At 54.3% G+C, this 25,421-nt stretch overlaps 1 protein-coding gene and 1 long non-coding RNA gene across 3 annotated transcripts in view; one reads left to right on the top strand and one right to left on the bottom strand.

Moving 5' to 3' along the window:
• Window positions 1-2,878: 2,878 nt before the first annotated feature.
• On the bottom strand, window positions 2,879-4,256 carry LOC118613538. Its single transcript, XR_004955514.1, has 2 exons — window positions 4,122-4,256; window positions 2,879-3,769 (listed from the first exon to the last, which is right to left on the bottom strand). It is a non-coding gene; the product is annotated as an uncharacterized LOC118613538 (long non-coding RNA).
• A 607-nt stretch (window positions 4,257-4,863) lies between these two features.
• The window catches only part of SHROOM2 (shroom family member 2), a 106,091-nt gene continuing 85,533 nt past the window's right edge, over window positions 4,864-25,421 (top strand). Inside the window, exon 1 of one of the 2 annotated variants that reach the window (XM_036235687.1) lies at window positions 4,864-5,139. In XM_036235687.1, coding sequence (XP_036091580.1) covers window positions 4,975-5,139 — 165 coding nt within the window. In that variant the 5' untranslated portion in view covers window positions 4,864-4,974. The remainder of the gene's footprint in view (window positions 5,140-25,421) is intronic. The other variant, XM_036235695.1, reaches the window with a different exon arrangement.

Here is a 25,421-nt window from a genome sequence, read left to right as displayed (position 1 = left end):
AGGATGCATAGACGGTCCTTTCTCCTCGCGTGTGTGCGTGTGTGCGTGTGCGTGTGTGTGTGTGTGTGTGTGCGTGCGCGTGTGGCTGTGGCTGTCTTGTGCGGCGAGAGCGAGGGAATGAAATACCTGTATTGAGCTCTTGCAGTCTGCAGACTCTCCTGACTAGGTCATTTCATCCCGTGCTTCTCAACGGGGTCTCCTGAGCCGCTTGGAAATGCAAGTTCACCGTGCTTTCTCTGAGAGCTTTGTGCAAATCTAGTTTTTTTCTTTTCTCCTCTCTTTATCAACGTGTGGAGCCAAAGAGACATTCTCAGTCACACTGGCCAAAGCAGTGGGAGCTTCACCTTGAATTCAGGGAGAGCCTGAAATCTCATGAACGGATGATTCTTTTGCCGCTTGAAGTTGCTTGTGTGGACTGGCTGGCTCTAGCACCCCCTGACCACATATAGGACTCGCGTATGGCGTTTTTATTCTGCGGTTTAGTTGGCAAAGCTACTCCCAAGTTACAAGCCAGTGGTTGGGTCCCAGAAGGTGTTCGAGACTTGAAAAACATTTTCTTTGGATATAAATAACTAAGGTTGTCAGGCTGGTCTCTCTGGATCCCCAAGCGTTGCCCTCAGGCCAAGCTCTGATGACTGACGCCAGATATACACACTTGGATCCAGCAGCAGGAGCTGTAGCCTTGAGCCACCATTCTCCACATGAACAGGGAAGATCCCACTGGGTGACTTGGAGCACCTTAGCACGGTTTCAACCTGGGTGGCTGCAGCGAACTGACTTACATTCCCCTGAATAACAGGTCTAACCTTGGGAGCTGTAACTGTTGCCTTTCTTGGAACAAGAATCTTTGCATGTGTGATTTCATTCAGCATTTTGAGATGAAGACATCATCCTTGATTCTCCAGGTGGGCCCGAAGGCACTGTGAGTGTCCCCGCTAGAGAGTTTCTGGGGAAGACTAAGCTGAGACAGACAAGGGGAAGGCTGTGTGACCACAGAGGCAGCGATTGGAGTGGTGTGGCCACAAACCGCGGAAACCAGCAGCCACCAGGAACCAGACGGGGGCAGGAGACACATTCTCCCCTACTACATCCTCCGGAGCGGGTATGGCCCTCGATTTCAGACTTCTGGCCTCCGGGAAAGAAAAAAATTTCTTGTTTTAAGCGATGTATGGTACTTTGTGACAACAGCCCTAGGAAGCTCAGGGAGTGTCCCCGAGACACCTGAAACTCCAGTGTGCCCCAATCCCCACGTGATCGCTTCCCCTCACCTGTCTCTGGGCCGCTGAATTGCGTTTATCAGCCACTCTGCTGGATTACTTCAGCCAGAAAGCAGGTCATTTGTGACTCGCCCACACACACACCCCTATCAGGCCCCCTCGCTGCACACGCGCCCTGGGAGCGGGTGTGGAGGCTCAGGGGTAGATAGATGCACAGGGACCGGACTGGGGACTCCTGCACTCACACTACCCAGAGGTCTGCTTTCCAGCCCTGATGCCGTCACCTTCCCCACAAAGAGCATTCCTTCAGTGAGGGGCCCCACTTCCGCTCAGCCTTCCAGCCTTCGAGATAATAGCTCAGTGGTTCTGTCCTGCGTCTGCTTTGAAACACTTCGGGGGGAAAAAGAAAAAAAAAAAAGCGGCACGGGTGAAACAAAAGGGTTCTATTTCCGCGTCGACTTGAAACTTTTGCACTAAGAGATACAAAATTAAGAGAAAAAAATTAACCTCTGGTTTTAGTAACCCCCTTTTCTTCTCTTTGATCTCTTTCCTGCGGAAACTTTTTACAGGTAAAAGACATTTTACACTTAACTGTGCTCTAATTGTTTCGCGGAGGTAATTTTCTTCCCTTCGGTTAGAGTCAATGCTTCTTATTTCCTGCATCCTTTACATTCCTGAGTGACCTCTCCCCAGTCCTGGGCTAGCGAAAAAATGCTCAAGAAACAGATGTTCATTGGCTACTTTATAAAACAAAACAAAACTTGGAAAAAAACCAATGGCTTTATAAAACTGTGATTTAAAACACAACAACTTTTAAAATAGTAGCTCCCGCTAAGTACCCCCTCTTTATAAGTGCTCCTGATTCAAAAAGTTAGGTATTATGTCTTTCTTTTTTTATTTTTTTCATTTTCATAAAGAGGATTTCTATTGATTAAATCTGACAGTCAATTTCCTTTCACTAGTAATTCATTCACTATTGGCAAAAAATTTATATTAAAAATATGTACGTTTTAACCATCATTTATTTATTCCCTTCTGCTGAACGTCCAAGGAGCGAGAAACTCCACAGAAGTGACATGCGAAGCAGAAAAGCTAGATGCTGACGAACGCATTCCACTCTGGGAATTTGGGCTCAGTTGCGAGTGCTCAGAAAAGAAAGCTGTCCCTACTGGAAGTCCACACTGGTTCAATGTCATATTAAAGCCTTCTAAAGAGCCGTGGGGTTGATCCATTGGGGCAACGCCTTTCCGTCACAAGACGCCGAGAACTTCGCATCTGACGAGGTCTTGTAATGGCATAATGGACATTATACAGAAGTCCAGGTGAGATGGTAGCACAGGTAGAAGGGGGCCGGAGGTAGATCGACTATACAAACCCCAATGTCGATGAAAGGATTTAGGTGATCAGAGAGGACATCGTCCTCAGAGCAGGCCCCACGAGACTGCATCCGGTCCCTTTCTGCATATTTGTTAATGTCAATGTAGACAGCAGCCTTAGAGTCAAACGACGCCTAACGGGAAGATTAAAAAATAATAATAATAAAACTGACAAAATGATGTTTGGTAGGGATGAATGTAAACTTGCACCTAAGTTTAAGGAATGAACAGTAAAACCCTTTCGAGTGACAGATGGGTCATCTGCTCACGATGACACAATGAACATAAAATGTCGAAGACGACTTTGGCTGTGGTTTACGGAGATAATGAAATCACCGTCTCTGCCCCCATGAACCTAGTGGCCCGAATTTAAGTCGTGAGTAAAAAGTGAGATTTACATCACGACCACTTTGGTGGGGGAGGGGAGGATGAGGAGATGGCAGTTTTGGGGACAAGAAGACTTCCAAAAACTCTAGGTGCACGTTTATGGTTCTTCGTCTTTTGGCTTATAAATATCCATATGCTTTTTTTAAAAAAATTTTTATTTGAAGATAATTATGGATTCACATGTAGTTATAAGAAATACAGGGATGACCTTTGTACCCTGCACACCGCCTCTCCCAATAGTAACGTCCTACAGAATGATAACGCGACATCACAACTGGCTTATTAACATTGACACCATCCACCAAGTTTATTCGGAGTTCCGCAGTTTACATGCACACGTGTGTCAGGTTCGGTGCAATTTAGTCAGTGTATGCAGATTCTCGTGACCAACACAGCCTAAGTACACTTGAGATCGATTCTTACAGACGAACTTCTTAAGTCTCCGTTAACTAGGAAAGTCACCTCATTCCTGTAACTGGAGGCATTCCGGACACTAGCTTGGAAGTTATTCCTGGGGCAGTAACCACCGCTCAGTGCCCCGACAGGTGTCCAGGGGAGTCTACACTCTCATTTCAATTGCCTGGATGAGATGCAAAAGATCGGCCACAGAACGCAGACCATAGAATGCACTAGACCGCTGAAGAAATAGTCTTGAGTTGAAATTCCTTGTCTGGCTCCCCAGACAAGGACCCCAGACTCTGCGCAGCGCTGTCGGGTCTTGTCTTTGCAGCGTACGCCCAGTACCCGGATGGAGCCGCTTTGAGAACACAGGTGTCCATCAGCGTCCAGCTGCGTAAGTACAAAAAGCAACAAAAATTTTTTTTCTGCAAAGTAGGCAAATACCTATCAATACAGCTCTTTCTTTATTCTGAACTTTTATGGATACTGAAAAGCGGCAGAAACAGGTGGTTTACAGTTTTCCAATCCACATTCGCCCATTCTAGACCTCCACCTCCCCCTGTAGGGGACGCAGCCGTTGGACGCCAAGTCCTTGTGACGGAATTCTGTGAAAACGAGACCAGGGTTTGCAGGGAAAGACTGTCTGGGCTGTAACTCTAGGGAGAGCCGGCAAGAGGCCATTCCTCCCTCGTAGGGGCAGGTCCGGCGTCCTCGCCTCCCGCCCGACTTCCCGAGCGTCCACCTGAGGGCCAGCGCTGGGGCCCGGGCCGCGGGGGGCGCCCCTTCCCGTCTCTCGGGCTGTGCACGGCCGGGGGCAGGATGCGGGGCAGTGCGGGCGCGCCGCAGGGCTCCCGGGACCCGCCGTGCGAGGCCGCGCGCCGGGAGCCAGGTGCTGCCGGGCGGGCCGGGGCCGGCGCGGGCGCGCGGGGCGGGCCTCGGCCGCTTCCGGCCTCACCTGCGCGGCCCGCGCCAACAAAGGCCAGGGCGCCAGGCGGGCCGCGCGCTGCAACGTGGAGGCGCCGGGGGCTCCGGCCGCCCCGCGCGGGCGCTCCCGCCGCCTCACCTGGCGCGCGCCGGCTTCGCGGGCGGCAAGGGGACGCGCCCCGCGCCGCCCCGGCCCCGGCGCCCGCGCGGGAGGAGGGCCCGGGCCTCGCGCCGCGTCCCCGCCCGCGCCCCGCCCGGAGTCCCACGCCTCGCCCCCTCGATCGCCCCCCCCCGCCACCTCTCCCCCCCGCTCCCGCCCCCAAAAAAGAAGCCCCAGCCCCACCCTCCCCCCACCGCCTCGCCCCCCCCCCTGAGCCCGCCCCACCGCTCTCCCCTCCCCCCCCCCAACCCCGCTCCCCCCCCCGCACCCCGCCCCGCCCCCTCCCCCCGCCCCCGCCCCGCCCCGCCCCCCCCCTCCGGCCCGCCCGCCCCGCCCCGCCCGCCGCGGGCCGCCCGCCCGCCTCCCCGGCCCGCACTCTCCTCCCAAGTTGCAGCGCAAGTTCGCCAGCGGCCGGCGGCGGCCCGGAGCCTCCCTCGCGCTCGGCGCTGCCGCGGGGCAGGGGCGCGGGCCAGCCGGGCCTCGCGGGCGCAGCGGCCCCGCGCCCCGCGCCATGGAGGGCGCCGAGCCCCGCGCGCGGCCCGAGCCCCTGGCCGAGGCCGCGGCGCGGGCGGCCGACGGCGGGCGCCTGGTGGAGGTGCAGCTGAGCGGCGGCGCCCCGTGGGGCTTCACCCTGAAGGGCGGCCGCGAGCACGGCGAGCCGCTGGTCATCACCAAGGTGAGGCGGCGGCGGGGCGCGCGCGGTGACAGCCGGCGGGCGGGGGGGCTCGCAGGGGACGGGGGCCCCGCCGGGGCGCGCGTCCGCTCGGGTCTGCGGCGGGGACGCGGGCACCTGGGCACGTGGAGGTGTGCGGTCCCCGCGCGGCGCGTCGGCTCCCGGCCCCGCCGGCTCCCGCTGCCGCTCGGGGTTTAAATGGCTCCTGTTCCGGGTCCCCTCCCCTCCCCCTCCGGGAAGGGGCCCGGCAGGGTCCGCTGTCACTCGCGGCCTCGCCGGCGGCACCTGCGGAGCTGCCCAGACGTCCCCACGTGCCCGGGGGTGGACCAGGCCGTCCCTAGCGGCGTTCGCCTCTCCGGGTCCTTGGACCTGCACCCCCTTATCGCTGGGAAACCCGAACTGGAGCCGCCGGCAGCCCGGCTTCTCGCTTCCCACCGGCCCATCAATATTTACTGACTGGGCTTCAAGCCGGCTCGACCGCGCTCTGCAGACCTGCAGAAACGGACAGCAACTGTCCAGAGTCCTTCGTGAAAGCGGGATTCGAGCCCCAATAATAAAAAATAAAAGTCACGAAGTGTCTCATCAGCAGTGTGTTTCGCGTCTCTGTGTATTGGAGAGGGGAAGGGCTACTTCAGAACTGAGTGCTCTTGTCTCCAAACAGGAAAATCCGTCTTGAAATCCACTAGCCCAACCCCGGACAGATCCCTACAAGCACACAAACAACTCAGTCGTTCTTTTCTCCTGATTAGAAGTGTCAATCGGTTGGTTTCTCGGAGAAGGGTTGGGCTGGGTCATACCGAGGGACAGTTCCCTTTAAAATGTAAAAATTCTGGGCTCCTGAAGGTGACCTACCGGTTTTCTCTTTCTTGCTTCACTGCCGCCGGAAGAAATAAAGGGACTCCTAGCTCGCCCATCCAGTAATGAGTTTGCCGAGTGGTGTGTGGCTGGCTGTGTTGTTCAGGTAGCAGAGAACACACCAAACTTTTCTGTCCTAATTTCCTCTCACTTTTATGTTTACAGAACTAAGGACTTTGAAGGGGGAGCCTTGCTTAGATAGGGCCTGGATTTATGTTGAACTGGGAAGAGGCTGTGTAGCTGGACAGTCACCCTACTGCCGGCCCGGGGCCCTTCCCCGTGCATTTGTGTGCTCAAGCTTATTTGCCTGGGCCTTTTAAAGAGAAGTTTTACAGGGTGTTTCTGATGGTAAAAGTTAAAAAAGATACCGGGTAAATTACTCTGACCTTTAGCATTTCATGTATTTCCTTTAAACAAAGGTACACACCTGATTCAATAGAGCTTCCTCAGACTTGCCTTTATAACGGATGGAAGACGCTGGAAAGCATTGAAGGTGAGGTCTTGCTTTTTGGCCTTCCACAGTATACGAAAGCTGGAAGTCTCTTTAACATTCATTTGCTTTACCAGAAGCTTGATAAAGGGACCCAAAAAGCACCTCTTCCTTTCTACGGGTACCCAAAGTTCTAAAAACCCCCAGTGGATTTCCTCCTGTTTTCCCTGTCCGAGAGGTCCCCATTCTAGAAACGGAAGGAGGTGGGCAGTAAAACCCAGTGGCCTTTTCAGGACGTGTGGGGGGCACTTTGCTCCTGACGTGGTTAGGTCTCAAAGTAGACGCTAAGGTGTTGTGTTTTGTTTTGTTTGAAAGCGTTTGTGGCTAGGCCAGGAGCTGTGCAGGAAGCTCAGCATTTCCACATTGTGCTTCAGGAATACCATGGTTGTGATTCTTGTCGGATGCTCCCACGTTATTCCCTTAAACTGCGGCTCGGTTTTTGTAGGTGCTTCAGTGTGGCTGGAGATTTGGGGTTTTCATGCGTGTTCAGGATGGAGAGGATGCAGAACAGTTTGCGACTTCTGTGCCACGTTCTCATGCACGCTTGTGTGTCCTTGCACACATGGGTGCTCACTCGTACATGCACAAGTCGTGTTGCATGGTATTGGCAGAGGTTCACGTACCTGTCTTTACTCCGGGATTAAATAATCAGTGATGCTTCCTTACTGGCCAGCAGCTGGTAACTAAGTATCACATTATTAGAAAAGGATGAAGCAAAGTGTCTCCACTTGTAACCACTTAAAGAATGGAAACAGACTGTTATGATGGAGACTGGGAATGATTTTTTTTCCCCACCAGAATTCGGATTGATCCGAGTGTTGAATCTTCCTTTCTGTTTAGCTACAGAAAGGAGTCATCATTGGTAATTCTTCCAGTAGACTTTTTGCATTTAAAAACCTTTGTAATTAAATAGATACATATTAGAGCTCTGCGGTCTTATACAAGGCGTTTGTACTTAACAGAATCTGACTTGGGAGACGCCAAATCCCGTGTGGGAGGGACACACTGTCGTTTTGATAACGAGGTCTCATTTAAAAGCCCGACGGAGTATACATCTGAGGACCGAAAGGGATTCTGCCAACAAGGCTGCTTCAGTCCCCAATCTTGCGTTGCAGACGTTTTACTAGCCCATTTAATAGAAGAAAAGTTAAGGCCAGGAGAAGTTAAATGGTGCACCCTGAGGTCTCAGACCTGCCAAGTCTTTGGCAGGGCCCTGAGGACCAGGTGTTGACAGTGAATGGCCCTGCTTTTCCCGGAGTCAGTGCCATCTGGTCTGGTCTGGAAACACTTGCAGTGTGTATTAAATAACTCACGTCTACGCGATGACAGTTTTTTAACGCGGACACTGTTCCTGTTCTGGGTGCGATTACCCTTTGTCGTGGACGCACCCTGTGCATTGGAGGGTGTTGAGCAGCCTCCCTGGCCTCTGTCCACTGACGCACCCTCCTCTCCAGTTCTGACCACCAAAAAAAAAAAAAAAAACACATCTTCAGACACAGCCAGATGTCTCCGTTCATCACCTTTGCTTTGAAAGCGTTTTGGCTTTTAAAGCTCGTGCTTTATTCTCTTCGAGGGCGGGGGGCTGCAGGAGGTGCGTGTGCAGACCCCGGGCAGGGCCAGCTTTGCGGTGGGGAGGGCAGGGGGTGGCGGGTTTTTTCCCCAAGCTCCGGCCCTGATTGTCAGCTTTTATTTATTTACATAGTAAAACTCACACAAATACTTGCTTCATCTGCACTTTTGTAGCTGAAAAAAGGAAATTGCAGCAGGAACTGGCAAGGGCCGTGTTTCATGGGTGTTCGGTGGGGCTGCTGGTCAGGACTGGCTTTTCTGGGGGTCTAGTCTTTAGTGGAGGGGACTCTGGCTTCCTGGGAGTGGCATTCTTGGAATTTCAAGCGCCCGTGTGAAGTGCCACCAGACCCTCGGCCACCTTGCCGCCGGATTTGTACGCCACTCAGTGCTCACGCTGACTTGGAGCTGGAGGAGACCCAGAGCCCGCTTTTCCATGCCGTCGGCCCAGGGGGGCGGGATGGGGTCCGTGTGCCGACACACTGCAGACACGCGGGCCTGCTCGGGCCCCCCGGACACCCCGCCGACGCAGGGCGTCTCGGGACCCGCGCGAAGACGAGTGGCGATGTGCATGGCCCTGCCGTATTTGCCTGTTCCTTTCCCCATGGGTTCAGCAGACGTAAAGCTTGGAGAGGTGAGGGGGGGTAGAACCTGATTTCTAAAATGTCACCGGAGGGGCTCGGATTCCAAGGAAGCAGCCAGCGGCCAGCTGGGTGTCCGCAGGCCCCCCGCGGCCTCAGGAATGTGTGTGGAGGAAGGAGTGAAGTCCTTCCCCTCCTCTTCACTGTTCCTTAGAGTCCGTTTTCTAAGAATGCCAGGGCCCTAGCCTGCAGCCCCAGAGGAGTCACTGGTCGGAGCCTGGCCCGGTCCCAAGGGTGGCTCCCGATTTTCAAGTTGCTTTAGGGGAACAGACCCATCCAGGGGAGGGTGGGACGGTGAGGGCTCGGGTTGCCCCAAACCTGGGGGCTTCAGGCCATTAAAACAGGTCTCTGTGTGTGAGACAGAGTCCCCCAACGTCCTTTCTCTAGTTTGGAAGGTGCAGGCGGGATGGGCGGGAATTGGGGCACAGTGGGGTGTGGCCCAGGGGTGGGGGACGGTGCATGTGGCCGGGTGGCAGATGTCGCATGTAGACTGTTAGCCGGAGCTCTGGACAGCGGGAGCCTCAGGCCATTGGTCGAGGGTGGGAGGCACTGAGCACCTGATGTGTCTCCGTTTGTGGTTTGAGAAGGGGCTCTGTGTCGTGGTGTCATGCTGTGTCCCTGTCACGAGAGACCCGGTGACCAGGAGGGTTGGAGGGAGCAGCGACCTTGGTCAGCCCGGGCTGTTGTCCTGATGTCCTTCTTCCCCCCCCCCCAAGAGCCCAGTCCTTTGTCAGTGACAGTAAGGTTTTGAAAAAGAGGGAGCCGCTGAGCAGCAGTGTGGGTCAGGGGCTGGCAGATCTCAATTCCCCCGAGGTCTGTGTTTGCACATGGTCCTGGGTCGGTACTTGCCCTGGGGACTGCTGCTGCTTCTGCAAGTGTCACATAGAAATAAACGGTGGCCGCCGAGGGCCGGGGCTGCCGCCGCCTCCGCAGAGCCGGGTGCCGTGGGTTCTGTGGCGGCCGCAGTCGCCGTTCGCGAGTGAGAGGTCCCTCGGCATTCTGAGGCCGGCCACAGCGTTTTCCCAGCTGTCCCGATGAGGGTGATTCTAAAGACTCAGTTGTATTGAAGAATTCACAGTGTGGTTTTTTAAAAAAATAATAATAGTGAGTTTTCTTTCCTGTGCTGAAAGACCCTTCTGGTTGGCGTCCACCCTCGCCAACGGGGGTTCAAACCCGTCTAGACTGCCCTGTCCCGGTGTGTGCCCACCTCGGCCCTGTGCGTTCACCTCCGGCCGTCCGCTGGGGCTTTGGCGGGTGAGGGACACCAGGCGGAGAGCCAGGGCCCCCCCACCCCGAGATCTGGAGGCTGGGGCTTTGAGCTTCAGCTGGTGGAGGAGTCTTCCCTCTCAGAGATGAATTTAGCTTAACTCACACCTATAAATCCAGACGCTTCCGTGGCGTGAAAGCTACCAATGTGAGCCGTGTGTCACACTGGTCTGTAGTTCGCCTGAGAGCTAAATGCACGGTAGCATGCTAATGAAACTTGGCTCCCGAGAAGGGCGCTTCACCTTGTCCTGACGACAGGTGGTTTCTTCACTCACCTTTCCGTTTCGTGGCGCAGGAACCAGCCCCTTGCTTGCAGGCGGCTGGGCATTTTGTCGCCAAAGTCTCGCGGGCTGCTCCCCTTGCCAGCCTTGTGTCATCGGGCAAGCAGACTGCGTTCGTGGGTTTCTTCGGCGCCCCGTGGGGCTTTTTCTGTGCACTGGACACGGTGTAAACGTTAGACAAGATCATTGAAAGATTTAAAGGCCGAGCAGACTTTTTATTGAGGTCTCGCGTCTAGTCCTTTCCAGCACCGAAGTCAGGAGTGGGCCAGCACGTCGAGAAGAAATCCTGACAACTTTCACCCCCGCACAGGGTTTTGAAACAGCTCACGGTCGCACGTTGCTGTCTTGGGTCTTTTAAAAACATGGCACAGGTAGGGTGCACTCTGGGAGAATTGTTTTCCTGTTGCCTTGTTGGACTGGATCAGAATTTTTGCATGGCCCTGTAGCAGACGGAGCATGTTCTGTTCACCAGCGTGAATGTCAAGGCTTCCCTTCGGGTGAGCACCTCTTAGGAAAAGGACAACAGGATATCATTTTTTTAACAAATGGACAAACCTTATTTTAGGTTCGGACAAATCAGGTGTGTCTGGAAAGCTGAGAATTGTAAGGCAAAAGCACAATTTTTTTTTTTTTTTTTTTTTTTTTTTTAGCATGGGCCGTTTTTGAAATATCTAAGATATGAAGTTGTAGGCAATGTCGGCGGCCTGAGCTGGATGGGGAAGAAAGATCGGCTGGGAAGGGTTCCGGTGAGAAGCGCTAAGACTTTCAGATCAAGGGCACATCGCGGAGGCGGGGTCGTCTGAGCGCTTAAAAGGCAACATGTTTCCTTTTTCACGGAAGGAAGGGGACAAAATGTTAGTGTATCTTTTGAGTTTTGTTTTCCTTTTTATCAAAGCGGCTCTCCCACAGTTTAAATAATCAAATAGTTGCTCGGGCTCGTTCCTCAGACCAGCGGCCCCCTGCCTGCCGCGTCCCTTCCCTTGGGACCGCCACGGAACTGGCTTCTCTAGCTGGTTTCTCCTGGCGTCTGCTTACATTCTTCATTGCGGCCGCGTTCCTCTGCTCCTTTTGGTGGTAGCTGTCAACTTCGCAGTGTACAAGGTAGGGATCCAGCCTTTGCCCCACCCACCCCACTCCCCTGCCTGACACCTTCCCCCTGACCACCCACGTTTCTTGGGCCCTGCATTCTCAGTGTAATTACACCTAATTTTGGTTAGAAGAGGGTTTTGCAACTTTAGCACTATTGACGTTTTGGGCTAAATAATTCTTTGTCGTGGGGGCTGTGCTGTGCCCTGTCAGGTGTTGAGCAGCACCCTTGGGTGCCACCCACTACACGCCGGTAGCACCCCCAAACCAGTTGCGACAGCCAACCATGTCTTCACACACTGCCAGATGTCTCTTGGGGATCAAAATCACCCCCTTTGAGGACCACTGAGTTAATAAGACTCAGTGTTTACATTGTTTTGAGTCCCGGTATTATCGCTGCTGAGCCTGTTGGTATAAACTTTGAGGCCCCCCCCCCCCAGAGTTTTCATAGTCATTAAGGTTGATGATAGTTTTGTTTCTTTGCCTAATTTTTTATGTAGTTATCATTGATTCATCCTCCAGTTCTCCTCCAACTGTGAAAAATCTTTTACTTCATTCAAACACACAGAAGGTATGATTCGGGGACCTTTTGTGTCTGAAAATGTCATTATTTGACCTTAGCAACAAATGTATTGTTGGGTGTAGAAGTCTCAGACGGTTCTCCCCGGGCCTTTTAGCTGGTGACACTCCATCCTCTGCCCGGCAGCCAGGATTGCTAGAGAGAGGACAGACCTTTCTGTTTCTTGATCCTTTCGATTGACTCTGATTTTTCCTATCTTATTTTTTCATTTCTTTTTATCTTTGTTCTTGGGAGATTTTGTGTAACCTTATCTTCCAATCCTTCCATTGAGTTTCAAATTTGTGCTCAGTTTTTTCGAATTGCAAAGTTTTTGATGTTCTCAAATGTTCCCTTTTGATGCCATACTGATTTCGTTTCATGGTTTTTTTTTTTTTTTTTATGTGTTCGAGGGTATGCAGCTCTCTTTTTCAAATGTCTTCGTTCTGCATAGGTTTAGTTTCTGAGCTCTGCTGTGTTTTGTTTGTTTGGGCTTCTCTCTTCCCTGTGATAGGCTCTCGTCCCCATGTCTGGTGACCCTTGCCATCCACAGGTAAATCAGAGTGGCCGACCACAGTGCTGTTTCGAGGCAGTGTGTGTGAGTGACTGATCTAGGGATGCCGCTTTCCTGGGGGCTCCTTTGGCAGGGGGATGGGGCGCTAGCTTCTCTTGTTTCTTTGGGGCTGGTCATCTCCTTGTCAGAATACTTTTTTTTCTTCACCGAAAATACATTTCTGGTGTAGGCAGATCTGAAAGGTGACGTGAGGTCTTGCAGCCGGGAGGAATCCTGCTTGGCTCGGAGAGGAGAGGTCATCTTTGCCTCCCTGTTCTGGTTCCAGTTCAGAGGCCAGGTCTTCGCCGGCGGTAAGTGGTAAACTGGTAACGCTGGCACACACAGCTGGATTCGGCACTCGGTCGTTAACCTCCCCTAATCCTCATTCCTTCAGCCCGTCGTCAAACTAGAATCCTTCCCGTTTTAGCATGTTATAGCCCTGCTTCCCTAAGAGCTCGGACAGCTGTAAAAAGTGATGCTAACGTCTCGATCGGCCTATTTACTACAGAAAGACTTTAAGCTGGATTTTTGTGTGGCAACGTTTTAATGTGTCTCTTAGGGATTTTGTTACTGATGTTGACCGTTTGGTACAGGCTTGGAAAGGAAGCATTTAATTAAAACGCACGTCTGTTTCCCGGCACCAGGGGCCTCCTCGTGCTCCTCGCAGCCCGCCGGAGTGATTTTTTTCCTCTTCTCCACCAAAAACATATTTTGAACGATAGTGTTTCTTTAAAAAAAAAAAAAGTTAATGAAGGGTAGCTCTTTCAGATCAATTCATAAAGTAGAAAAGTGGTTTGGGGAGTGAAAAGAGTCAAGGTGAAGGTTAAATATTAGAAGATCTTCCAGGCGTGGAGTTGGACCCACAGGCGTGGCGGACATACTGGTTGTGTCTCCTAGGCCTTCTGGGCACACTGCTGGACTACATTTCCCAGCTTCCCTTGCAACTAGATACGGCCATGTGACAGTTCTGCCCAATCAGATGCACGTGGAAGTGACGTCTGCCATGTACAGTCTGACCTACTGTCCTCGTTTCTACTTGTCTGGAATAAAGATGGCCCTAGGACAGACGCAGCCTTATCACGGGTCCCCGAGTGACAGGAGGCAGCTGCCCGAGACGGCTGCTCTCCCACTGGTCCCAGTCCATCGAGCAAGAAGTCAGCCTCTGCTGTGTTCGGGCCACCACACCTTGCTTGGCTTACTCGCTGTAAGAGTCAGGCTATAACACATGAAACCCAGAGCAACATTAAAGTGGTTTTTTTTTTTTCCTTTTTTTTTTAGTGAATACACATAGCTTTAAGAGACTGAATGTGCTATGCTTAATTTACACCCGTTCAGCGGGGAATGACTGTTTACTTTGTAGGAATCGCTGTGGGTGTCCAATTACCACACAGCTTATTCCATAAAATGAGACCCGCTTGCGCAGAATTTTGGCTTCTTTCCACCTTAGGTTTTCCTCTGGGCCGATAATTTCATTTTCACCTGGTCTTGCTTTGCCCCTCCCCGTGGATGATGGTCCGGGAGCTGTGGAGAGGCAGGGCACGAGGCTGGGACCATCCCCAGTCCAGGTCGTAGCCTTCGGGTAGGGCGCCAGCTATGCTGCTGTTTGGACAGGCCTGGCCCTTCCCCCGGCTGAATTGTCCTTAAGCGCCTTGGTTAGAGTGCGGAAGACGTTTCCTGGGAGGTTACACATTAAATCGTCATTAACAGGGCTGCCTTTATCAGATTAATTAATTATAATCTGTGTTTTTACCCCCCAGGGAGTAGAATGGAGACACGTGAGTTAGACCATCAAAGAGAGGGAGGTGGAGGTCAGGGTAGAGAACCTGTAGCCTCAGCGGGAAGGTGCAGTTTGCGGGGGTCTGAGGCAGAGTGAGTGGGGGAGATCTTCCAAACACTTACAGAAAGCCTGGAAGGAGGGGGGACCTGGGTGGGACCAGGGGCCCCGGAGCCTGGGCCTGGTAAAATCCCGACTTTAAGAGGAAGCAAAGGTACTTTTTTACCTGTGGCTTGCAGATGCTTAAGCTGATAAAATTCTGCTCCGTTTGTGTTAATTGTGCATGTTTGTAAATTTGTAAGCACAGTGATATTTATCTGTGCTAATTGTGCATAGGCTTGTAAATTTGTAAGCATAGTGATATTGTTTATTCTTGTAGAGACATTAAAACCATCTTGGAAACAAAAGTGAAAATAAAAAATTGACCAGTAGCACAAAACATATATAATAATCTTATTTCTCGCCGTAAAGCTATATCGATCCCCCGAGCCCCGCCCCCTGGAATTCTTTGCTTTGTACCATGTAGATCTAATCATTGCTTGAGGGTGATTCTCTTAAGAGTTACACCGTTGACAATCTTTGGACCTAGACAGCAGCTTAAAGGAAGCTTGGTTTTGTATGTACCACTTGAAATTTTTTACATGACAAGCTTTGCTATTGTAGCCTACATGGAGTTATCATTTAGTTTTTTCTAGACAGGCTTCTAAAAAACAACCCTAACTTCTGGAAAACTGACTACTTTATGTCAGTCAAATACGTCGGTCTTTAAACGACGACGTGCTTTTCTTGGTATGTGTAGTTTTTCTTTTAAATTTCCTTAATGTTTCGGTGCCCTGACGGTTGAATGAAAGTTTGGAAAGGAAACACCTGGACTTGTAAAGATAGGCCTGCTGCTGCTCCAATCATTTATTCTGTGTGCATTTAATCACAAGATCTTACACAGCTGATGCCCCTAAGGGTTTACGAGCTGGGGTAGGCGGGGCAGGGAGGTGGGACACTATTTCCAATTCTCCTTTCCCCGTTTTTTTTTTTTTTCACTGACTGATGTTTTGGAGAAAAGCAGTGAGAAGCTCACAGCACTGTGTGAAGTAGTGAAATCATACCCTGCTAAAAGTGAGCTTTCTGTTCTCGGCTGCTAACTGTCCTCCTTCTGATGCCCAGAGGCAGGAAGTTGATGGATTTCGCCGGCACAGAGTTTAAGCCTCCAGTTACCACAGCTGTAACTGCCCTCTGAAAAAAGATGCCTCCTCCTCCTCCCGAGAACTCAGTTTCCCTTTCTTTCTGCCCGTGGCACAAATCGCTTTCACTGGCTCTTTCCCTTCGCCGTCGTCGGCTGCAGCGTTGGCTTCTTGACGGGCCTTGCTGGGCCTCGCCCCCTCCTCTGGATGGCCCCGGCCCAGCCCGCGGACTCGGGAGGGGAGGGACAGCGAGTGTGGACGAGGCGGAGTCTGACTTCTGAGCAGCCTGGGTGAGGGGTGCCCCCGAGCCTGGCTGGCACCCACGGCGGGGTCGCCCTGTGGTATCGCAGTGTCCGGGCTTCGTCCAGCCCTGTGGACCTGAGGCTTCCTGCTCTCTGGGGCTTGGAGAGATGCTTCCAGGGAACCCGGCACCTTGGCTCCTTCTGGGGTACGGGGTGTGCCGTGTGCTGTTGGAGGGTGCCCGCGCCGTTTCCTGGGCTGGCTCGAGAGGGTCGGGGACGGCAGCCTGCATGGCTTTTCCTTGAGTTGTAAACATTTTTGAAAATTGCGATGTAACTCGCATGCCGTGAAATCCACCCTCTTAAAGTCTACAGTTCAGTGGTTTTTACTGTGTGCGCTTGGTTGCGTAACCATCACTCAGATTCCACGTAAACGATGAATATTGTTGTCACCCCCAAAACAGGTGGGCCCGTAACAGTCACTGCTCACGTGGCAGCGCCGGCTCCCAGCCGTGCACTCGTGCCTCTGCGCTCGCCTCTCCCGGACACACACATGGGGACGCGTGTGACGTGGGTCCTCGGTGGCTGGCTCCTTTCGCTCGGTGTCACGGTTGCGAGGTCCGTCCGTGTGGGCAGCGTGTTCAGTGCCTCGTTGCGTCTTACAGCTGAACGCTATTCCGGTGAGCGGACGGACCACGTCGCGTTTGTTTAGTCATCCGCGGAGGGGCGGCTGGTCGTTTCCACTTCTGACAGTGACGCAGAGTGGCGGCCGGGGTGTTGCCACATCCCCAGGCCCCTTGGGCGTTTTCCTCGCCCTGCCGGCTGGTCGCGCACACAGCCAGGCGCGGTGCCCGGGATTCCGGAGCAGAGGGGCTCCGTCCCTCTCCCCGCGAAAGAGAAGGACTGGCCATTCTGGCTTTAGGGCTGCGTCAACAAAACGAAAACTCACCTTTTCAAAGTCTTAAAATGTTTTAGAATCTCCAAACGGACAGTTTGCAAAACTTGCGGGATTTTTGTCTTCGCGACACCAGGTGGAGTGGGATTGGGGACCCACCCCTGCGCCCACCGGGGCCCTCCGAGGCCCCCAGACACTGTGCGCCTCGGTCCCCGACCTTAGGGGCTTCCACGCCTCTGCTGTTGGCGCTGTGAGCACGAGCGGAGAACCCCCAGCACCCCTGGGGTGCGGTGTGTCATTGCCCTGCTTTGCAGATGGGGGTAGGGATTTGCCAGAAGGGAAGGCTGCACCCACTGCCCCGTGCCTGGGTCGGAGCCCCACACGGGGTGCCCCCCACCCCACGTCCGGCAGGGCAGCTGTGGCAGCGGCCTCTGGTCTTTTGTGGGCATCATCGGAGGACACCCTTCCCCCCCATGGGTGATTCGAGGTGCAGACACCCAACAGGGTCACCTCGAGGCCACGGGCAGTGACAGCTCAGCAAGGCGCTGCCCCCCTGGGGAGCGAGCTCCCCTCCCGCCTCCCCCTCCATCCTCGCTTCTTTCTGGTCACATGGCTTCAAACAGAAGTGCAGACCTGCAGGTCCGGAGCCTTCCTGGTTGTGTTTCCTGAACCCAGACTGTGGGGATTTCCTCAGCGAACTTGACCCTTCCAGGGTCTGGGGGGCGTCGATATTATCTTCAGGGGGCACCGCAGTCTGTCAGAGGTTTCCGTGGCTGTTTCGTGGTTCTCTTCGGCCTCGCTTTGTCACAAGCCGGCTGGGAGGCTCGGCCAGGGCCGCAGATGGGACGCCGAAGTCCCCAGTGCATCTCGGTCCCCCGAGATGGTCGGGGCAGACAGCTCTCCAGCCTGGGCCTTGGACCACAACATTGCATGGCTCTTTCCTCCATGTGACTTTAAAAAAAAAAAAAAAAAACTTTCTTAAGGTAAAATTTCAAAGTGTAAAAATCCTCGGGACTTTATACAGTTACATGCCTCCCATTCTCTGAAATCCAGAGGAAGTTCTCACGTTTCGATGGTCTTCCGTAGATCAGCGGTCTGCAAACTTTTTCTGCAAAGGGCGGACAGTAAATATCTTTGCCTTTGTGCCCGGAAGAGTCCTTCCTGCTGTCACAGTGTGAGTACAGCAGAAGGAAAAGGCCGCATGACAATAAAACTTTATTTGCAAAGGCAGGCGGAGGGCAGGATTTGGCTCGCTGGATGGGAGATTGCCGCCCTCAGCGGGCAGTGCGTTTCAAAGGGTGGTTCCCAGACCAGCAGCTTCGGAGTACCTGGGAACTTGTTAGAAATGCAAATCTAGGCTTAGTAAACCCCCCGAACATGGGGGTTGGTTGGGAACTGTCCCTTGGGAATTGTAGGGGGTTGTCTGATGCTGGGTGGAGTCTGAAGGAGGCATGGCTCCTCTCCATTTGCATCAGAATCGAGGAGTCCAAACCCTGTGAATGGCCGCCGTTGGGGGCCCTGGGATCTGAATTTTCACAAGGCTCTCAGGTGGTCTTCTGTGCACGCAGTGAGAACCGGTTTCTCGAGCAACCCCGCCCCTCTCCCCAGCTGCCGAGGAGGGGGGAAGGACACTTTTCCTAACTTGAGCTTGGGCTGCAGTGGGCGTTAGTGAGAAGGGGGTGGGCGTGGGAGCTGGGTGTGCGGTGTGCGGTGTGTCCGGTGTGTCGCCTTGTCGTGCGGAGGCCCTGGCCCCAGGAGGGGGTTTACTCCTCCTGCTACCTCGGTGTGTCCGACGGTAGGCGTTTCCGGCACTGAAATGAGGCCTTCCGCCCTCCACCTTCGCACACCTCCACGTTTGCTGATGCACGTTCAGCGTTTGAAACGGAAACAGGCTGAGAGTGTTCTGTGTGTGATCCGTGGGTATCAGATGTCCGTCGGAGGCGCACACACACACGCGCGCACACACGCGCAGAGCAGGCCGGTGGTTGCCAGGGGCTGGGGCAGAGGCAATGGGGAGAATCTGCTAATGGGCCCAGGGCTCTTTGGGGGGCGATGAAAACCTCCTAGGATTAGCGGTGATGTTCGCACAACTCCGAGGATACTAAAAACCGCTGAACTGTACAGTTTAACAGGGCGAGTTGTATGGAATGTGAGTTATAGCTCATAAAGCTGTTACGGAATAAAACGGAACGGGTCCACGTGTTCAGCCTTAGCTCGCAAGTTGCCAGGACCTTTGCGAGAGGAGGCCGACCGGGAGGGTCCGTCTCAGGTCCTGTGCTCTGGGCTCCCGGTGGCCCTGCATGCCACCTTGTCCCAGGGGTCCAGCTGTGTGGGGTCGGGGCCCACCCACGGGCAGACAGCCTGGGAGGGTCAGCGTTTGCTCTCAGGGAGGGGGTGGGAATCACCCTTGGAGGCCGGAAGGCCCCCTGTGCTGGGGGAATGCCCTTCCTGCCGGGGGCGGGGGAGGCCTCGGTGGGCGGGGTGGGAGGAGCCCAGGCCTTGCCCGGGAGACACTGGGAGCCGAGGAGGGTTCCAGGCGCAAGGCGCAAGGTGGGGGCAGGGATTAATGGGTGCAGGGGTGCGGGGAGGAGTCGGAGGCCTTGGGCTGCTGCAGGGGACGATGGAGAAAAGTCAAGGGATCTGACAGGTACCCGGGCGTAGGAGGCCCTCCCCGGCACCTGGCGGAGGACGCTGGAGGTGGCACCTGACTCTGGCCTGCGGCTGCAGGCGCTGTGACCTCTCCCGTCCCGCCCAGCGGAGTTCAGGGCTGAGCAGGATGCCGGTCCCGGCTCCTGGAGGTGGGTGGTCCTCCAGCAAGTTCCGTGGGGGGAGCAGGTGTGTCCGGGGCATACCTGGCTCTGCTCTTTGCCCAGCTGCGGCGGGGCGGGGCAATGGGCGGGCGCAGTCTGGACAAGCTCGGGAGGGCCACGTGTGCTGGGAGCAGGTGTCTCCCCTCGGGCCTCTGTCCCGCCCCCCGCCGCGGCTCCCGACAAACTCGTGGCTGGCTTTGCTCCTCGGTGCGGTTTGCGCGCTGTGTCCTGATTGCTTCTAAAGGAAAGGGAGCAGTCGGTTGGAAGAAATTCGCTTTTGAGAGTGAGAATACTGGAAAGTATAGTTGCCTAGTTAAACCATTTGAGTCACTTTAACCTCAGTTTTCTCCTCTTTGTGAAACTTCATGGGCTAATACAATAAGCACGTCACAGGGAAGCACAGTTACTTGGGCTTCTCCAGAAGGGAATATTCCAGTCTTTTTCCTCTTCTTTAAAACAATAAGTAACCCAAGTCAGCAATTCCCGGTGGGGATTAAGTGTGATAATTATGATCTCAGTAGGTGAAGCAGTGACTTAGACAGCTGAAGGTTCAATTCCTGTCACTAACAGTTACTGGAGAGTGTCCACGTGCACGTGTGCTCACCGCTTTAAGGATTTACGGACCATGTGTACAAATGACCTCTTTGCTTAATAGAAGGTAGGTAATTCAAGGTTTAGTCTAATTGGCAGAGAGTGTTTGTTACATAGCTCTGGACTGCGCCGCCTGAACTTCGGGGACCCGGGTCCAGCAGTGGCACTGAAGGCCAGACGCGCCTTGGTAATTCAGCCCCAGAACGTCACCCGATATAAATAGCACTAATCACCGAGAAACTGTAAGTCATCAGCCGAATCGCCTGTCCAATTTCTCACGGATTAATAACCATCTGGTTTTGGGACGGCTGCACGCCGGAATAAAAACCCACCCCCATGTCATCGAATCCGTCTTGTTCAGTGCGTGTGTGTGCTCAGAAGTTTCTCGTTGTTCTCAGTCATCATGAGATTGTGTTTGAATTGTCCCTAAGTGACGAGGTTTTGTTTTTGTAGTCAGGTCCTCAGCTCATGTAGAGTCGCGTCGTGTGCTGTGAAGCCTTCATCAGCTACTACCGGTTACTTTTCTCAGAAAGACACGGGATACATACAAATTTTTCACTTTTGCTTTTTTTTTTTTTTTTTTGGTGTAGTAATCATGAAATCATGTTTCGGATTTAAATGGAGAAGTGACATTTAGGATTTAGGTGGACGGGGTTAGTACGTACTGCATTTCCCCGATCAGATCTCTTTAGTTCAGCTGTTTAAACATGAAAAGATCATGGATTTCTAGTAAAAAGGAACATGCAAGTTGGGGTCCATAAGCCTAGAGATCTTCCATTGAGATTCCCACCCCCCCCCCAAGAATAATGCATTGGGACCCAAGTAATTGAGGGAAGCCTTTTCTAGCGAGCCCTAGTACTCAGCACCCCAACTCCGGGGAACAGTGGTGACTCTGGGGGACAGTGATGACTCCGGGGGACAGTGACAACTTTGGGGGACAGTGACGACTTCGGGGGACAGTGACGGAAGGCTTCAGGAGCATGCAGGGTGTTGGAATGCCACCGAGGGGGTCCATGGCTTGCTGTGCTGCTGAGATGCCAACACACGAGAATTCTGCCCCTTTGAACTGTGGGGCGTCTGGGCCGGGCCAGGCCCCTCGATGGGGCTGTTTCCTTCCACTGGGATGCTCCGTCTGGTTCAGAATCTGGGGTGCGGACGGGGAGCCCTCCAAGCTGAACATCTCCAGCCGTCTCCTGGGGGCGCGTGCCCTGAGCGGCCACTCATGGGGACCACCAGCTCCTCAGACACCCCAGCACCGGGCAGGAGGTCGCGGGTTGCTTTTGTAAGTTTCATGTCTTAGGACGCAGTGTCTTGTTTTCAGAGTCAAAGCGGGCAAGCTTTCTCCTGGGTGAAAGGTCACCCTACACACCGTGGGAGCTTGGGGAACATCACCCCTAAATATCAAACGGCAAAGGTCAGGGAATAATATTGTACGACTGGAGTAGCTTTATAGGGCTCTACCTGGAAAATGCAAGCTTTTTTAGAACAATCCTCTTTGCAGCCAGCTCATCATTAAAGAAAAAAGTTGAGCACTCTGGAAAAAGATGGACGAAATCCCGAGCACTGTGTCCTGAGGCCGTTTTGTTCACTGGGGTTGTGGTGCCGTGACTCTCCCTCGCAGACAGCACGTTTCCTTGTGTGGTCAGTCCTTGCCTCAAGAAAACCACGTTGGTACAGATGACCCCACGACGGCACGAAGTGCGGATTGTCGCGCGCAAAGCTTTTCGGGTTCTCACAGAACGTGAGAATCTTCCGGCGCTGTGTCCCCCGTGGACTCCGCTGGGGTCGGGAAGATGGACGTGCCGCGTCTTGACCCTGCGTCCTTGTTCCCGTGTTCGTGGCCCTAGCGATGACCATGCTCCGGGGCCCAGCTCCGTGTGCAGGAACTCGGGTGCGAGGGACAGCGCCCAGGCCTTGGCAAGCGGGCATTCTGCGACATGTATTTGTTGTGCGTTATTATTATTATTATTGTTCTTACGGGATTAATGCTTCGTGGGTACTCACCTTATTTTTATTTGCCAGTGAGAGTGCGCGGTCAACATTGCATTATTTTCAGGTGTACGGCGCAGTGGTGGACACGTCACGGGCTTTGTGAATGGGTTTCCCCGCCGCTAGTCGGTCTCGTCCCGACTTGGCACCGTACGCGGCTATTACGATGTGACCGACCGTGTTCCCTGTGCTGGACACTACATCTCCGTGACTGTAGCTGCCAGTTTTTGCTTCTCAGACCGGCCACCTTTTTCCCCGAGCCCCAAGCCCCCGCCCGTTCGGCAACCATCAGCTTGTTCTCTGTACGTGTTTTTGTTCGGTTGGTTTAGTTTCCTTTTCTTTGATTCCATATATAAGAGAAACCATATGGTCTTTGCCTTTCCGTGACGCATTTCACTTAGTGTAATACCCTCCAGGTCCATCCGTGTTGTTGCCAATGATAAGCTTGCAGTCTTTTTGACGGGTGAGTAATATTCCTCGGCGTGTGTGTTCCGCCACTTGTTTGGCCGGGCATTCGCTTTGTTATCGGCCGCCGAGGGCTCCAGCCCTGATCGTTGTGCCGTAAGCAGGAGTGTGTGCTGCAGTGAGAAGAGTAAGGAGCCGCTGCCCGACACTGCTCACGCACCCTGGCGGCCCGGGCCGGCCGCCTGGAGGCCTTTTCGCCGGGAGGGCCGCTCGGGCTGCAGTTCCCGTCAGAACTGCTCTCCGGCCGACCCCACCGTGACCTTTGGCCCCCTGCGGCCGTGCAGCCCGTGCGGCGTGAGTTCCCGAGCAGCGGCTCCCGGGCGTGGCGCGGGGGGCCAGGCTTCCCCGGGGGTCAGCGTCCCCGCCTCACTGCCCGGCACCTGACGCGCTTCGGACTCTCAGTGAGCGGGTTCCACACGGAGCTCCGTGAAGGCCGAGGGTGCCGTTCTTTTCTTCGTCTTCCGGGTTGGGTGTTGCGGGCGGGTCCGCGGTCATCCCAGCCATGCCCTTTGCGGACAGTCGAGCCTCCTGCGTGACTGCTCGGCTCGACTGACCCTGATGGGATTGACATCCGAATGATGTTCTCGCAACATCTAAAGCTCATTCCCCGTAACCTTTCATCGAAAGGTGACCACTTTCCTTTTAAAAATTCCCCACTGCTAAGAATAACTTTGTTTTCGGCTCTTAATGATCACTCAAAAACAATGACAGAATCATGGCATCCATGGTCACCTTTCACGGAATGAGCGAGATTTGGAAAAAAAAAAAAAAAAACTCACCCCAAGGCACAAACGCCTGAAATGCGGCCGTGGGAAAGCTTGCTGAGGCCCAGGGCCTCTGTGCAGCTTTGAAACCTGAGTGACAGCCGACTGCTGGACACATCACTGTGGTCCCCAGGTGTACAGAAGAAGAGAGGGTGGTGAGTTTCCATTTCCTCGCAGATGGAAACCCTGGCTGCAGGTTTGAACCCGGGGCAGCGGGCGGTGGGGGTCTTTGACAGCTGTGGATGACCGGCTACCCGCCCCCGGGCCGCATGAGGATCTCGGGCGTGAGTCCAAAGTGTCAGTGATTCTGTAGCTCACCAGAATGCAGCTGGGGGATCACGGGCTTACACTTTTGTTTTAACTCCCATTGGTTTACAGAGAAGCCCCAAGAGTTCTCTGCAAAGCTCGAGAAAAAAAAATCCAGCCCACCTGGCCAGAGGGTGGCCTGAATAGGCCGGTTTTCCGGGCCCGAGGAGGCTGTGTGGGTTCCCCTTGGGCGGCGGGGGGGCGGGGGACGGGGGGGGGGGGGGAGGCAGGGTCAGCTTTGCCTGGGGTCAAAGGCAGGGGAAGGAAGGCGGGCAGCCTCCCTGCTGAGGCCGGAGCAGGGGAAGATTTTAAGCCAGAAAGAGCTGGGTGGCGAGCTGTGTCTGATGGGATCTTGGGCGCCCGCCGTGGACCCGCAGGTGTCAGGCTGAGTGCCGCGCAGCAGGGCGCCTCCAGGCGGGCTCTCTGACATTCTGGGGTGGGGCTCGCCCAGCTGCTGAGCTGGCAGGCCCCTGCAGGGATTCGTGAGTGCGGCGACCCTGGCTCGCTCTCCACACTTTATTGCATTCATTCCTCACGCATGCTGCGTGGAAGTGCTGGGTTTTTTTTGTTTTGTTTTGTTTTGTTTCTTACACGTTCCAGCTGTTGGAAATCGAGGCTTCGGGGACCTGTCGGTCCGAGGCGAGGCTTCGGTACATGGAGGAGCTGCGAGCTGAGGTCGGCTGGGTGGTCTGTGGCTCTGGACGTGGGCTCTGGGACTTGGGGCCGCTCGTCTGAAAGCCCCCGAACCCCGAGTTGTTCACCTTTACCACATCTCTTTCTAGTCGCGACTGGATTAATTGAAATCAGGTACGTGTGTGGCTAGGGATTCGTGTTAGCTGTTTAGCTTTTAAAAAACGCTGATGTGGACCTCGCGGGGGTCTGTGGAGGCTTGCTTTCTTCTTCTCGTTTATGCACACCTGTAGCGCTTGTGTGCAGGTGTGTACACATGCATTTTTACAAACGGCGGAGCAGTACGCATTTCCATTTTGAAGAGGCACACACACACACACACACACTTCAGCAAAATGTAACGTAAAGACAATAGAATTGAGGTAGAAAGCCTGGACACACACTCCCCCCTGTGGGTCGGCCTTGGACCGTCACGTAAACGTTTATCTCTGAGCGTAGTTTTCTCGTCTAATCTCGGGAAAATGACACTTCACAGGCTGGTTTAAGTAGTGGACCGGAGTGACTTAGAACTGTCACAGCCATGAGCTGTGTTGCCGGGAGTGGCATTTCCAGCAACTTTTGTCGGCTTCTCGGCTTTCCGAAGTTCCGGGCGTGTGCCTGGTTTGCCTGGCCGAGAGCTGAAGCCCTGGGGCCTTGGCGGCAGTGACCAGAGCCACCCGGCCACTGGCCACAGTGCCGGGAGAGGTGATAGCAGATAGGGTCACTGCGTGTCTGGACAGCAGGTGGCTCCACACCTTTCTCATCCCTGTTAGTCCTTAAGCTGACAGGAGCGTGTTGAGGGTCCTAGGACCAAAAGATGGGGAGCCGGTCCTCGTGCGAGACTTTCTTTTTCCTGCCCGTGAAAAGCGGACAGAGAACCTCAGGGTGGAGAAGTTGCCGTTGGCTGGATGTGAACCAGCGGCAAAGAGAGCTTTCGAAGTCAGCATCCAGGTCGGGCGGAACGGGCCACGACTCAGGCGGGACGACGCGCACACCCGTGAGTCGCAGCACGGTTACCTCGGTGCGCTTGGGATGACATTCTCGCTGGCGTCGGCACCCGGGGGGGGGGTGGTCATGCATGTTTTCAGAGCGAGAAGTGCAGGACTCGGCCCTGGTGCGATGGGAGTCACGTGTCTGGCCCCCTTGGGAGACGGCTGTTCTTGAAGGTCGTTAATTGATGTCTGCAGAACACCCATCAGCTGATTTCAGGTGCCCAGGGCCGCGTCCTCTGGAGCTTGTGCGGGTTTGGACCTGCAGGAGTCAGGGGAGCCGCCTGCCTGCACTCATCACCGTCGGGTTCGCGGCAGCTGG

This window comes from Rousettus aegyptiacus, unplaced genomic scaffold (assembly GCF_014176215.1).
Source record: "Rousettus aegyptiacus isolate mRouAeg1 unplaced genomic scaffold, mRouAeg1.p scaffold_m13_p_19, whole genome shotgun sequence".
Classification (NCBI taxonomy): domain Eukaryota; kingdom Metazoa; phylum Chordata; class Mammalia; order Chiroptera; family Pteropodidae; genus Rousettus; species Rousettus aegyptiacus.
This window is presented reverse-complemented; position numbering and strand designations above follow the sequence as displayed.